At 42.7% G+C, this 15,198-nt stretch overlaps 1 protein-coding gene across 2 annotated transcripts in view; it reads left to right on the top strand.

The window, feature by feature from the left end:
• LNX1 (ligand of numb-protein X 1) overlaps positions 1-15,198 on the top strand; it is a 65,670-nt gene that overhangs the window by 623 nt on the left and 49,849 nt on the right. Inside the window, exon 1 of one of the 2 annotated variants that reach the window (XM_027735925.2) lies at positions 3,205-3,643. The exons of the other annotated variant lie outside the window; for it this stretch is intronic. Coding sequence (XP_027591726.1) covers positions 3,552-3,643 — 92 coding nt within the window. The 5' untranslated portion in view covers positions 3,205-3,551. Of the gene's footprint in view, positions 1-3,204; positions 3,644-15,198 lie in introns of those variants that run through there. 2 annotated transcript variants of the gene reach the window in all.

The raw sequence follows: 15,198 nt of genomic DNA, 5'->3' as shown, positions 1-15,198 counted from the left end.
TTCTGGGTGGATATCTTGTGGTTAGCTGCATAATGAAAGTGTGTATGTAGTCCAAAGAGATCTGTGAGTTTTGGGAAGCTGAGTTATTATAAATATTTTAATAGCACATTAAGGGTTTTATAATTGCCCTTTCTTCAAACCTTTTTTGAATCACAAATGACCTATATGAGAAGTAGAGCAGAAAATATTCTGGTTTGGTATTGGTCTTTGGAGCTGAGTGCTCCTTTCTTCCAGGTGAGCACTTACCTAGGGCACTGCACCGTGGGGCTCACAGAGTGGCATAGTCTGGAAAAGCACCCTGGCTGAACTGCCCCTCCAGGCTTACCTCTCCTGGTGACCAGGATACTCTCCCTCCTGCCTGTGGGAAACATGCCCCCCAGGGAGCAGTTTGGTTCCTCTGCAAGGAGAGTACTGATGACAAATGATTCTCTGTTTTGCAGAGTAAAAGCATGTGCTGCTGCTTTTGTCTTTCATCTTCTACCTTTTTCAAGGAAAGCAGTAAATATTCAGGGCTGTGATTTCTGATGGCAGACAAATGATTTGACATAATCTGGGTAACAGCACCTCAGGTTGAAGGAGAGATGGGGTCTAAGAGATGCTCTTTTCTGTGGTCTGTATCTGTTGTCCAGTGAAATTACTTCCCCTGTGGTTTGCAGGTGTAAATCATGTTGCTAGGTGTGTGCTTTGGCATGGGCATTGTGGAGGAAGCCTTGAACAACCAGTGCAGGGCTCCAGACTGCTGCTGGGAACACATTCCTGCACAGACACAGCAATGCTGAGGATCAGAGCATCCGTGGTGAGCAGGCTGGTGAGCCAGAGAGCAGAGATATGTTCACATGGCTGCACACTTCGCAGTCTTGAAGCCCGTAACGGGAAATGGCTCTGCAGCCTGCCATTCAAACATGTCCCCATTTGAACTGGAGACCTCATTTCCTGAAGCACCTGAATTCTCACTAGGAATTTACTCACTGAAGATATTCACTGAAGTTACAGTGTTTTAAACAATCAAAAATGTGACCATTTTGCATTACTGAAACTGGAAAAAAACCATTAGCAACAGGTTTATTGACCCCTTGCAAAGATCAGTAGACCACTTTCCACATGCTAGAAGCTTGGTGTTTGTGGATTTGGGTGCCCTTGGCGCACCCATTTCTGGACCTGGCTTTCCTTGTGAGGGTGCTGCTGGCTCATAGCATGGCAGCAGGTCCCAGACCAGGCCAGCAGTGCTCTGTGAGGTTGGCTGTCTGCTACTAAGGGTAAAAAATAGCAAAGTTAATCATAATTTTCTGCCTTTGGTCAGTACTCCTCTACCAGGCCTCAAATGCTAATTTCAATAGCAATGCAGGTAGAGGGACTGTCAGTCTTCTGTGAGCTGCTGTCACTGAAATCATGTTTCTCCAACCACAAAATCTTGAGGCCTTAATGCAAATGCCCTTCCCTTTGCTATACATATAGCTGACTTTAATGTGTTTTAGATCTTCCTGTTTGTGTTAATTTTTTTTGACATGATAATTCTGTGGCTTACTAAAAAGTAGCAGGACATCCACCCCCACCTCAATAAATAAACAAATTAGAACACTGGTTTTTAGATGGAAGCCACACAACTAGCACAATTGATTTCTAGTGTTGATTCTCCTACATGGACATGTGCGAGTCACTGCAATGTCTTAGTTTCTCCTCCTTAAGGTAGTGGTAAAGGCACCCTTCACTACATATCTTACAGAATTGCATGCTATAAACCATGATTTGGTCCTGTAAAAGCATGACAAGGTTTATTCTAGCACTTCTTATTGAATGTCAGTGGCCTGGATCTTTCCCTCAGAATCTTCAAGATCCCATGCCTCTGGCTTCTTGACCTGAGCCCAGTCAGGGCTAGAAAGAGTTGTCTCAGTAACATGTTCCCACAGTCTCTTGGGGTTCCCCCTTCCCTATGTCAGGCTCCTTGCACAAAGTCCCAGCTTTGCAAATCCAGGGAGCAGGACTAAGGGTCTTCTTAGCCTCTAAGGTAGTTCGGTACAGAGCATTGCTACATAGGCTGGATGTTTGCTTTTTGCTACTCATGACATGGATTTTCCTTCCTCAGAGTGGCTGGGAGGGCTGAGCTACCTGAAGAGACAGGAGAACAGGAAAACACAGGGAACTTCTACTGTTGGGGGTTTCAGCTTTCTGGACAGTGGGTAGTGCAGCCTCACTGGCATTCCCACTTGATGGAAGAAATAGGAAGGAGCATTCTGAGTGACCCCTAAAGGTGGACTTCTGCAACCTTGTTCTTGCAGACACTGTGCAGTACCATTATTTTTTTTTAAGCACAGCATTAATTAATTATCACCCAAGGTATCTTATGCCTCTGCCTAATTTAATTCTTGGAAATACAGAAACCTCTCTTGCCATCATCCCACCTCCAGCTCATGGCAGGGCAGGAGAGAGGGACGCTGTGCTCCATCATGCCCAGGGACAGATTGAGCAGACTGAGCTGACGCTGTTCTCTTTAACTCTGATGAATCAACAGAGAGGAGACAAAGTGTGGGACTTTGCTAATAAAACTAATACGATGATAATCATAAACAACCGGTGCCTGTGGTGAGAACAGCTCAGACCCCATCTGAAATCTTGACAGAACGTGATCTGTGTACTCAGTGAATAAATTAAAGTAGACTCTGCTAGAGTTACTAGGGCAGTCAGCAGTCCTCGCATTTCTTGCATGATTCAGGTTCAGAACAATCCTGGTTTTCAGAAACAAAATGAAAGTTTGCCCTGATCAGAGATGAGGTCACTGATGGGACAAGGTGAGCTTGCTGTTTTATGCTTTGTAATTGACAAGAGAACTTTATAATTTTTTTTAAACAGTGGTTACCATGGAGCGGTCCACTGAAAGCATCCTTATTTAAAATGTTTGCTCTTGCATCCTTCAAAAAAACCCTGAGAAGGGACATGTCCTTGGATTATTACATGATTTATGTTTGTACAAAAACATCTGACTGGATTAGGGGAATTCAGACTGAGATGCAAACAGCCAGCAGTTGACTGTGATCTTTTGCGGTGTTTTACTTTAAAAAGGTGTGGTCTTCTGATATCGCCTGCTACAAAACTCCATGGGGGGCATTTTTTTCCCCCCTTGTCAGACAGCTACACCCTTCCGTGATGCAGTTCAGCTCGTAACCCATCTGCTTGTGGGCAGTGATGTAAACATACCAGCTGCCTCTGAAGAACCACTCTGAATCCTGCAGGAGGCAGGTCTCTTCTCTGAGCATCGCTCTCCTCTGCAGCATAAGTCACTGTCTCGCCAACCACGCTGTGCTGTCCCTAAACCCTCACATCTACCCATCTGAGAGTCAGATCGAGTAATCCTCTTACAGGTCAATGATTTTTGCAGTGTAGCTTCGCTTAAGGGATTTAAGCTTGATTCATAATGTGCTACCATTGCGTTGAAATGGAAAGGCTTGCTTAGAAGGGGCTTGGCTGGCACAAAAGCTTCTCGTTGTGTGTCCCACCAGCACAGAGAGACGGTGGGAAGGAGGAAATCTAGCAGCAGTGCCAGCACTGCACTGAAAATGAAGGCTCTCCTGTTACTGGTCCTACCTTGGCTAAGTCCTGCAAACTACATAGACAATGTGGGCAACCTGCACTTCTTGTACTCCGAGCTGTGAGTACGCACAGTCGCGTTGGCGTCGTGCTCTCTGTCTGTCTGTCTCACCCGAATGGCGGGAAGGGGCTCACCATGAGCATTTTGGGGCGTCTGTCTGTCTGCCTGTGTGTCTGTGCCTGTGCATACGTGCAAAGAAAATCCTGCAACATCTTGCTAACAGCTTTAAACCGTGCTGCTTCCCATCCGGAGGGCTAATAATAGCAGTACGTCCCCATTGCTTTCTGCTTTGGAAGCAGCTGAGACATACTGAGTGAAGCTGCTTTTTTGCGTATCAACTCGCTTTTCTGTGCCGACGATTTTGGTGGTTGTTGGGTTTGCCTTTTTTTTTCCCATTTCCAAATCTGTGTTTCTTCTTTATTTCCCGTAAATAGCTTTGCAGGGAGCTGGGCAGAGAGAAGGGCATCAGGATAGACACCCCCAGTAGAGCACTCTCTGTGTGTACATGCATAATGTTCTGTGTGTAAAGCTGCATGCCTGTAGCAAAACGCTGAGAAGCCTTTCACCAGAAATAATTCACTTGAGACAGGAAAGAAATGTCCCATATTTCTGTTTTTGCCCACAGCAGAATGTTATTTTCTCTGTAATGCAAATTTAAATGTAGCAATCCATTCATATGTCTTCATGCTTTAACAAAACCCACCTCAAACAACCCCATAGCTCATCTTTCCTACCCATAAAACAAATATTCTATGGTATCATCTGTAAATGTTACAACTTTAATTTGTGCTTGAATGTTATTGTACTTAGTTAATAGGGCTTTTATGACTAGAAATAGATATTTGTTCCAATACGATTTCATTTATTATGTTTTGTTTGTATTTTAACAAATTGTTAACTTTCAAGATCTTCATTGAGATAATGAATGAAATGGCTAATTCTTCTCAAAAATGAATAATTACTGTATTATGCCTACGTAATAGATAATGTTTTAGTAACAGTTGTGATTAGTACCAATGAGAGTAATTTCCAAATGACTTTGTCTCCAGAGAGAGACAAAAATAGCAGTGTTTTTCAGAAACACAAAGTCCCCTTTTAAAATTCTTGTGTGATGTGCATGGCAACTATTAATAATTTAGTCACACTGCGTACAACAGCTCAGGATTTCTGCATGCCATAGGTGTTTTTAAACATTTAACAAATCTGGTGTTGAGGGTTGCAGCTATGCCCTCATTTTAATTTGCTGGGATTTTGTTTAAGAATAATAATTTAAAAAAACACAAACAACAAAAACAAAAAACAGTTAAGCCAAGCAGACTACAGGAGCAATCAAGCTCAAAACAGAGCAGATGAACACTTATAATGGAAACAATGGCATCTGGGACATCTAGTTTCCAGGAAAACAAACCAGTGAGATTAATCAGAGCATAGGTGGAGACACAGCATACTTGCTTTTCTTGGGGAATTCGGGTTCACTGATTCTGCCAAGTAAAAGGCTATGATGTACGGTAGCTATTCATCTCTTATTTATTTAGCCTTCTAACCCACAGAGATGTTAGTCGTGCTGGATGTTGGCAGTTGTTCTTAATGGAGTGGGTGTGGACTGGGGCTTGGACGTGCATCTTCAGCTGTCAGCAATGAGAGGTGCACATCCCCTCCCCAGTGCCCAGCCCAGGATGCTACCTGGCATCTTGGTGCCAGGAGACAGTGCTCAGGACCTCCCGCCCCACTCTGTCTCTGGCCAGGGCAACGGGAAGCAGGATTTGCATAGACTGACATAATCCAAAAGGGCACCAGGCAGTTTGAGCTCATTTCAGGAATTTCTCCTCCCCTCCACATGTATTTGGTGCCTCTGGCTGCTGCTGGATGGTGCACAAGGTGTTGACATACTAATCTGTGGGATGGTTTCAAGGTCCTTTTTAATAGCAGCAGTTAACAGAAAAAGAGAAATCCCATTTTCGGTCCTGTTTAATCAGTTTATACAAATGTTATGACCTACAGGTTGCTACTTCAGTTGCTTGGGCACTTATATGTGGGATGTTTTTAATGCAAAGATTTGTGATACCACAGCCACCAGTGGCCCTGACACAGGGGGGCACAGGTTAACTGCCACAAACTTTTGTATCCCAAACCCCACAGAAGCAGCTTCATAAATCTTTCCCCACAGGCAATTGAAGAGAACCTGCTGTATACAGTATGGCTTGCATCACAGCTCAAACTAGACCTTAGGAGGCAGAAAACTTTTTTTTATTATTATCACACTCTCTTTGGTTGCTGGCCAGTAAAAATACTACCCTCAGTCAGGACTCATTATTTGCTTGGCTGTCAGCCACCAGAGATACCAGCCGAGGAGGAAGAGGGGGATGACAGGTTTGCAAGCAACAAGGGAAGAGCTGGAGGACTGTGGGGGATGCAGTTACCATCACTGGTGCTGGTGCAAGAGGAAGAATAGAGGCACTGGGATTCATACTGCTTTCCCTCTCACACAATCCATCTCTTCCCTTCAAACAAAGGTTATGTTATTTTTGTTGCATTGTTGAGGTTGGCTTTGATTCGAAGGCATTTTTGTTCCTAAGTGCAGAGTGGGCAGCTTGGGGAATAAGGATTACACTATAGCCCAAAATCCATCTGGAGATGCAAGCTCTGGAATCCATCTAAGAAATAAAGAGGAGATTTTAGGAGATTTGAAGAGGAGAAATGAAGTTGGGGAAAGGCTGTGCCAGACCTTTGCACTTTAGCTGGATGCCACATGGGTAGGAAAGAGAGGTGTGTGGATGTGCTGTAGTGGCACTTTATAGGACAGCTTATAGGTGCCACTATTTTTGATTTTCTAGTAGCAGTCTAATAATTATAGACATTCTCAGCAAGCAAATACATACCTCCTGATATTGTCGCCTGCACTAAAACTATTTCTCTGGTCGTTGCCTGTTGTCCCTCCCTTGCCCCCAGCAAAGATATTGGCACAGATGATGTTCTTGTCCTTGCTCTCAGCTGAATCATGAAGAGCAGCATGTGGTAAGCCAAGGTCCTCCCTCCTGAGGAGAAGCCCATGGAAACCTCTGGCAGAAAGACAAGCGAAACCTGTGAGGTCTCCCGTGTGAAACCTCTGAGAAGGGGATGGGATGTAGCCACACCAGCCCAATGGCTCTCATCATTGTAAGGATCTACATGGGTGTTGAGAAGACCCCACCCCAGGGTTCATACCTTCTTCTTTATATCCCTGTAAAGTGGCTTTGACAAGCATCTGCTCTCTTTAAGATATCTTCAGAAAGAGAATACTTGCCCAAGCATTCTTTTGAGTCAGGTTATGTTATTCCCTCCATTTAAAAAAAAGATATATGGATGAAGAGGCAGTCTGTGGTCACTGTAGGAGGCTCTCCTGACTGTGAGGGCCTGGTGGCACTGCTCACACCGTCACTGTCCCTCTCACTTCATAGCATGAGAGCAGTGTAGCAAGAGTATTTCTCAATAGCAGGGTTTTCTGCACCTTGAGCTCAAAGAGCCACTTAGAAATAAAATTGAGGGAAAGGGAGTTGCAAGCCTAGGCAGTGACTAACCTCACCTTGTCCCCTCAGGGACCTCAATCACATGGAAAGCATAGGTTGGTTTTCAGCCTGATCCCAGCTGGGCACGTGGCCATGCTGACCGAGTGAGTGCCTGGGAGGGCTCTGGGCATCGCGTGTGCTCAGCACAGGTCGAGCACTGGGGAGCCTGTGGCAGCCGCTCCTGCTGGCACTGCTTTTCTCCAAGGATTAAACAGCTCCTGGCCTTAGTCCTCTCTTGTAATACACCAGTTAGATCTATCCCACTAATCTGAATCAAGCCATTATTTTTTAAAATCTGTTGTTTGTCTGGAGGAGATGCATAACCTACACCCTTGTGCAGAAAAAAGTACTTTTTTTTTTCTTATCCTTCTGGAGTTTTACATGAAACAGTCAAAGGAATCTCACCAAATTAACTGGCTCAAGTTTCCCCATGTAACTTTTGTATGATAACTACTCTCTTAAATTTCAAAACAGCACTTTGGGCTGGACGAACTAGTAAAATTTAGTTTCTCTGTTCATTCAATTTGAAGAGATGCAAGTTGCAGCTGTCTTCTAAGTGTCCTTTTTTATGGTAAAAACAATAAGGTGCACCCTCCAGCCCCCTTCCATCACTGAGCTGAACTGTGCAGCAAACTTATTTAATTTCTGTTCAGCTCAGTGAGGAAACTTGTGTCTGACTTCAAGTCTGTCCTTGTGAAAGTAGCCAAATGGAGGCTGGAGAGCACAGGACATGCATTATTTGTGATAAAATTGATAAACCTGGAGCACCTTTTGGGCTCATTTGTTAGTCCACTGCAAAAGCCACGTGTTGGCCTCCTTACTCTGTGTAAAGCCGCGTATATGGAAATCTGTAGCAGAATTAAGCTGTGAGGTTAATTAAAGCTGAAAGTGCTGGAAAGCAAGGCTTGAATGGAAATATTCTTGAATGAAAATATAAATGAAATGTTTAGGATAGCTGCATTGAATAGCCAGGACAAAGCACACAGATAAAATTCAAAGGGTCTTTTCCAGGATATTAGAATTGGATGTCTCTTAGGGAAAGCAGAACTGAGATGAATTAAAGCAGAAAGGCATGAACATGTCGAGGACTACCCGTTAGCTTCACCTCTATGCTTCACAGAGGCCAGGAGGGAACCAGGAAGCTGGTTTACCTTGAGAATTCTGAGCTCTCTCCCAAAATCTCCACTAAAGAGCTACTAGCATCCCTTTCCCAGCCTGTTCCCTCACTGCAGTTTGTCTGACCTCACTCCACCAGCCCTCTCGCTTGCTCTTCCAATGCTGTCTTCTGCTTCATACCTCTTCTGGTCCTCAGTTTTGTTTATTCCCCTCATCTTTCGTGCCTTGATCCTGCCTCTGTCATTCTCCTTTGTATTTCCAGCCTTTAAACTTGCACAGGAAAGCTTGAGATTTTAGCATGAATAAGGCCTGAAAGCCCCCCAGGTAGAAGCCGATATGTGTGAACTGCAAATATGCTGTATTATTGTTAAAAGTACAGGAGGGATTGTAGTCTAAACTCATAGTATTGAAGTGCCCAAATTGAATTTTCTAAATACACTAAGTGTTGTACTCAGAAGTGCTTGATACAGACTGTTCAGTTAGCATGGGACGTGCAGCAGAAAGTAGTCATTTAATTGACTGAACTATCTGGGTCCAGTCATCCTCGCCAAAGACTAATTGCCCCCTGTCAAATATGCAGAGCCTTCCCCTAAGCAGCATGGTGGGGTCTGGATGTCTCCCCCAGTGTCTGCCACCCTCTCCCAGAGACAGTACCTTTCCCCACCCACACATCCCTCCTGGTTCCATAGGTCAGGTCAAAGAGTGCTGTGTTTTTGTGGTATGAGTGTTACTGGTTAGCATCTTTTTCCCCAGCACTGTGATTCTAGGTGCAGAAATAAATTCATTTGGAACAGCTCCAGAAACCAAAAACCCTTTGAGAGCATTAAGAATTTGTTGATTCTGCCTGGGAATTTTGTGTGTCAGGAAAGTTGGCATTTCAATCATAGACTGAGAAAGATCTCCTTCATTTCCTTCTATTCATGCAAGAAAGCCACCTTTACTCCATTCACAGCTACCTACACATACCTGAGATCAGAATTAGACCTTTTATTCTTCTGGAGTGTTTTCTCAAGGCTTCTCACACCTTTGGAAAAGGCTGACATTGGCCAGCTTCAATCTCAAAAAATACATTTTGTTGCCAAAATTAAAACCTGAGCCAACCAAAAAAAAGTGAAACTCCGCCAACCTGGAAATGCAATGCAACAATTATGGTTGGCAGAAAGGTTTCTTTTCATTAATGACTTATGTCTCAGTTACGTTTGATTTTTATGTAGGCTGATCAAAAGAAGTGTGCTTACAAGCTTTGCCTGTGTAACGGGAACACAGAGGGGTCCAATCTTATTCCACTTGGAGGTGGCTTCACAACAGGAAATCCACTTTGGAATGGGGACCAGAGAGGGCAAAGCACCAAAGGTCTGGTGGGGTAGGAGGAAGGAGCGAGGTGAGGGGAGTTGCAGGTGGTCAGTGGTTACTCACAAGCAGCAGACTCTCATTTCTTGTCTGACATTAAGCCACACAGGCCGTATGCTGCAAGTTTGGCCGACCTCCGCATCTCTCTGACAATTAACCTAGTTTAACACTGGCACTGGCAGCATGACAAGGATATTTTCCCTTGAGCTGTTTCTCTGACAAATCTGCCAGAACTGGGCTGTCCTGCAACGTGAGGATAAGCACTGCTCTTGCAGAGCTCTTATGCCTGTCATAGCTTAAATCCTGCTCTGAATACTGTTTGGAGATCAGCTGCAACACAGCTTGTTTCACTGTAGGGAAGCAGACTAGCAGATCTGAGGGTCTTCTTGGATTTTTTTTAACACTCTTGACCTTTTGGGGGAATCTGCCTTCAAGGTCCCAGGTCCACAGAATAGCCAGCTGTGTTTCATGACCTTCTCCATGATAAGAGCTATTGTTCAGGAGCTAGAACTGATTTTCTGCATCTTGGCATGTGACTGCATGTCCATACTGCCTCCCTGAGCCATGCAGTGACATGTGCACAAGGATGCCAACAGCACAGGATACAAAAGCAAAGGTTTTTAAGTAACATTAGCAGCAATGCTGGACTAATAACAGCCTGTATGACAGCACATGTATGACTGCTTGGGGCTTCTGTTTCAAAAGGAGGGTCCAGGTTGTCCCTCTATGTTGAACTGGTACCTCAGTGGAGGTATCTGTTGGTCAATGACATGTCTTATGTCATGACTAAACCCCCACTGCCACCAAAGGACTCCTGGCTTGGAGCTGAACTCTGTTTCAGGATTAAGAATGTGAACTTCTCTCAAAACATATTAGAAAGCTGAATACACCCATAAGCCTCAGCAAAGTCGCAGCTGGTGAAGACTGCATTTTATGAGTGAATCCTTGGGCTCTCCCTGGAATGTGCTTTATCCATTAATTTAATTTATTAATTGACAACTGATTCTGAAAATAGAGTGAGGCAAGCTCAGGAGCAGCCCAGTTGAAATGGCTGGAGATTTCAACAGATGCTGTGCAACTTTTTCATTAAAAAAACCAACCAACCAACCAAAACTGTAAAGCATCCATACATATTGTACAATATATCCTCCCACTATGAAGGAAAATAGGCTGACTGTAGAAGTGGGCAAGTCAAGTCATATTTCTAGGAAGTTTCTTTCTCGTTTCAGTTGGATTTCTGTTGGCAGCATCCTCAAACTTTATTGATAAGGTTATGTCCTTCTCAGTAGAGCTGGCAGACAACCAGATTTGTAATGATCACACATTGCATTGACTGTATCTGCTCTGGTATTCATTCTCTCTTCTTTTTATCAAGACACTAAGCTGAGTATAGAAAATACTTGGGTGAGAAGTAAGAAATCACAATTGAATCCTCTGTCTTAATGGAGTTGTCTTGCTCCATGACACTGTCGTGACACATGGCACGAAGTAGGCTAAGACAAGATGTTTGCAGTTGCTGGAGCTGTGCTTAATTTTTATTTGTTCTTCTGCTAATTCACTATATATTGCTAATTCAATGTATATTATTTACCTGAATAATGTAAAATAAGTGAATAAAATGTCTTTAGAGCTATAAATTTCATCTAAAAAATTCAAACATTAGTGTATTACTTTGGAAATTGCTTTTCCCTCCTCCACTCTCTTGAAATCATGTTGGCAGGAGGCAAGTGTTTTAGATCAGCAAGTCATTTATTGTGCACGTATTGGGAGGCTTACACCTCTCTTTATATTATGCATTGCAGTCCCATCATTTACTAGACAGTGTGTAATATATTCTTAATATAGAATTTCAATAATTTAGTAATCTCTTACTTAGAGGACAAGGGGAATCTGGCATGCTCCATGGGTTGTATTTTCCTCTCTCCTCTGCAGAACTTAGTGAACAGAGATTAGTAAACTGATGGCCTGGTTTATCAAGAACAGACAGTACTAATTTTAAAATTCAGGTATTTTCTTTTCTCCTCCCATATGTGATAAGCATTACTGCTAGACATCATTTTTAATATTAAGCTAGCACTAGTGATGTCCCACTGTTTTTAACTTTCTTCCCATGTAAAAGGAGTAGTGGAATGGTTTCACAGAAACATCCAGAGAGGCCTCTTTGCTTGTGTATTTTATAACTCAATAGTATGAAAGGTCAGAAAACATCCCTTGTGGAACAGGCTTTAATGGAAAGGAGATGGGCGTGATTAACCAAATCCATCCTGTGATCCATGGGAGAGCACTGGAAGCAGAGACTATGCTGTGCTGCTGCTATTATATGAGGATGTGTAGGTTGATATGGATGAGCAAGGCTGTTTCGCTTGATATGTATAAGCACCTCCTGCCAAGTGGCTAAATTACAGTCAGAAATAAGTGCTCTGTATGAAAAGCACATGTTGCAACCCAGCCCTTTGCCAAGCAGGTTTTGCAGTGGGAGTGGGAATCCCAGGACTTGGTTGTGACTTGCCCGTGTTGGCTCCCAAAGGAACCTCACCAATGGTTCTGGTTTAAAAAATTGGCACATCTCTCCTTCAAGCATTACTACCTGGTTTGTATTTACTGCAAAACAAATAACAAATAAATAAAAAGTGCAGTATGTATATACTGGCATTTCTTTTTTTGTTCTTGGTACTGCTGTGCTTACAGTTGTCTTCAGGATCTGTTGTGGGGGTGAGCAGAGTTGAAAGTTGCTGTTACTTTGCTCTAATGCAGCTTGTGATGAAAATATTGATACTAACAACATTAGTAAATCAGTTTAGATATGCTGAGAAGATCCTGCTGTGGATGCCCAGTGGTATCTACTGCAATCTATGCCATCCTTGTGCCCCCCTGCTGCAATCTGGACCCTGGTTTAGGACTAGCAGGGTCCTGCACATCCTGCACAGCCTCCAGTGTTGGAAACATGCTGTATTCTCCACATCTGCTTTACACCTGCACTGTGCTGTCGCGGGTCAAGGATATGGCCAAACAAATGTACTTTTCTTGGTGCCATGTCTGTAGATTTTCTCAGTATCCATTTTTAAATGGCATTTAAATTTTGCATATCCTGATGATTTTTACTGGATTGAGTGTGTGCTGTTTCTAACAAACATGCCGCTTTCAGTTTCTTCCCTCAGAGGAGATTAAATTTCGGTACATTTTTATTTTATCCTTCCAAGGCATGAATGTAATGAAGTTGGACAGTAATGGTTCCTGCATTTCACTTTTTTTCTGCTCTTTCCCCCGTGGCCTAAGTATCTGTAAGTTTGAAGGCACTTACAGTTATGGTCTTTGAGTTCAAAATAAATCAGAGGAGAATAGACCAAAGCAGGACACAGCACTTAACAAGATATATTGTGTACATATAAACTTGCACTTAATATGTTGAGCTGACAAAACAAACAAATGCAGATTTGCCTTTTTTATAATCAAGGCTTGAATTAATGTGACCTAAATGAACAAAAGAAATTTATGAGGGGAGGCCAAGAGCAAGAAACCCTCTTCTAGAACTGAAGAACTGTAATCCATACCAGATATTTTCAAAAAACATTTGCTCCTATTCCACCTATTTCACAACACCATATCCTCCCCTTCCCTGTCCTCTCCTCTCCTCCCCTCCCCTGCCTTCCCTTCCCCTCCCTTTCTCTCCACTCCAGCACACGCTTAGTTACATCCTTTGTGTTTTCGCTAACTCAATATTGGAGAGAGGTTAATAGTCTATTTCTTAGAGAGAAAATGCATTTCACAGATTTTCTTTTTGTTAAGGGCTGATAATTGTTCAGATTTCCCCATGCTTCATGTCTCCTCTGTTATTCAAATCCCTAGGAAATAGCAGTTGACAACTAACACAAAAAATACCATAGTGATTTTGTGCCCTGTGGTGCTTTACAACACCAAGAAAACTCATAGCTGACAGCATGAAAGTTTTTTTGCTTGTGATGAGGGAGCTCAATTTGCTTGTATGTTGGGTAAAAATAAGTTTGCTCTTAAAACAGGTGCTTATCTTTATGCAGAGTTGTGTAAACTTTCTTGACACTACCTGCCAAGCACAAACAGGCTGTTTCTGCCCTATTTATGTTTTGAGAGAAGATTTATGTTTTGAGAGAAGATGCAGGTTTGAAAGTCTTAAAATAGGTTCTTCTTTTGGTTCCCTTGACATGACTTGTAAAGCTCATTCAGTCTCTGTCATCACCAGTGCCAGGCCGTGTTTTGGTTTCTTTAGCCATTTTCCACCTGACTGCTCCTGGCTACTCTAAATCTTTGTCTTTCCCTTGCTTGCTCTCAGTTCCTGTTTTCTTCACACCTCTGCCCTTGCCTCTTGCCTCTCCCACACGTCTGCCCCACTGGGTCCAGCAGTACCAAGAGATGAAGGTTATCCAGGAAGCGTGGCCTTGAACACACACAGCAGGACAGCAACATGTTTCTTTTCTCTGGTAAAGGCAAATGGAACTGGTTTAAAAACACAAGGTGCTCTTGGACTGAACTGTGAATAGAGATTACACAACTGTAATGTCAAAGTCACTTGAAGTTGGTAAATTCAATTAGTCCATTGATAGACACTTCTGCCAGGGCTGCACAAGCACTGTCCTCTTTGTTGTAGTGGTGGAAAGACCCTGTCTGCTCCCTTCTTTTGTCTCCAAGCACCTGACTGGTCTGTGAAACAGTCTATGGAAGGGCTATTCCCTTGAGTGTCTTGTCCTGTTCAAGGAGAGTAAGAAAGAAAAGGAAAGAGAGAAACTGGCTGATTTGATCTGTTAAAGACCCTTGTGGTTGACTCCAACAATGCTGAAAACACCAAGCCATGTGTCTTCCATCACTTTGCGCCATTGTAGCACTGCAAAATTCTGAGCTGGTTATGTTTCTTAATTTAAATTTATGGATTATTGTATGAGTAATGTATTGTGAATATAAGCTTCAGAACTTAATCTCAGCAAAACATGTAGAGCTGAAGGCTAAAAACAAGGAAACCTGTATGAATTGACCAGATTTGGTGAGACTCTCTTTATATTAACTTCACTTCAGCAGTCTTGGTGAACTCTAAATATTTATCTGTTAGACTAAACATAGGTTAAGGCAGGCCATGAAAATAGCTCAGTTGAAGAGCTGACATCTAATTAGAGTTTTATCAACTGATCTGTTGCCTAAATTACCTGACTGAAATTCTTAAAAGAGTGGCAAACTGCCCTACAAAACCCACTACAAGTGGTGAGAATAAAATAAGACAAAAAATAAGGATCGTAAGTTCTCTCCCTATATCATTCAATTCCTCTTGCTTAGTTGATTTGTTTGGTTCAAGAATCTCGCTCTAGTTGTTCTCTGCCTGCTATTCCAGTACCTAGACAGAGGACAGTATGGAAGAAGTAATGAAAACAGAGTAATATCAATGTGCTTGATTTTTTCCTCACTTAAATTCGTACTATACAGATATTATCCCATTGACTTCAACAAATTACTCTCTTGAATTTCATTTGAATGAATTTGGAAGAAAATAAGGTTTTGTATACACGGACAAACTTCTATTTTTTACACCTATAGAGCAGAGAGATGGAATAATAGAGATCCAAAAAAATATTTTTGAGAAAG

Source organism: Pipra filicauda, unplaced genomic scaffold, assembly GCF_003945595.2.
Source record: "Pipra filicauda isolate LSUMZ 115617 unplaced genomic scaffold, ASM394559v2 scaffold116_size3395265_pilon, whole genome shotgun sequence".
Taxonomy (NCBI): Eukaryota; Metazoa; Chordata; class Aves; order Passeriformes; family Pipridae; genus Pipra; species Pipra filicauda.
Note: the sequence above shows the minus strand (reverse complement) of the source record. Positions and strands in the feature narration are given on the sequence as shown.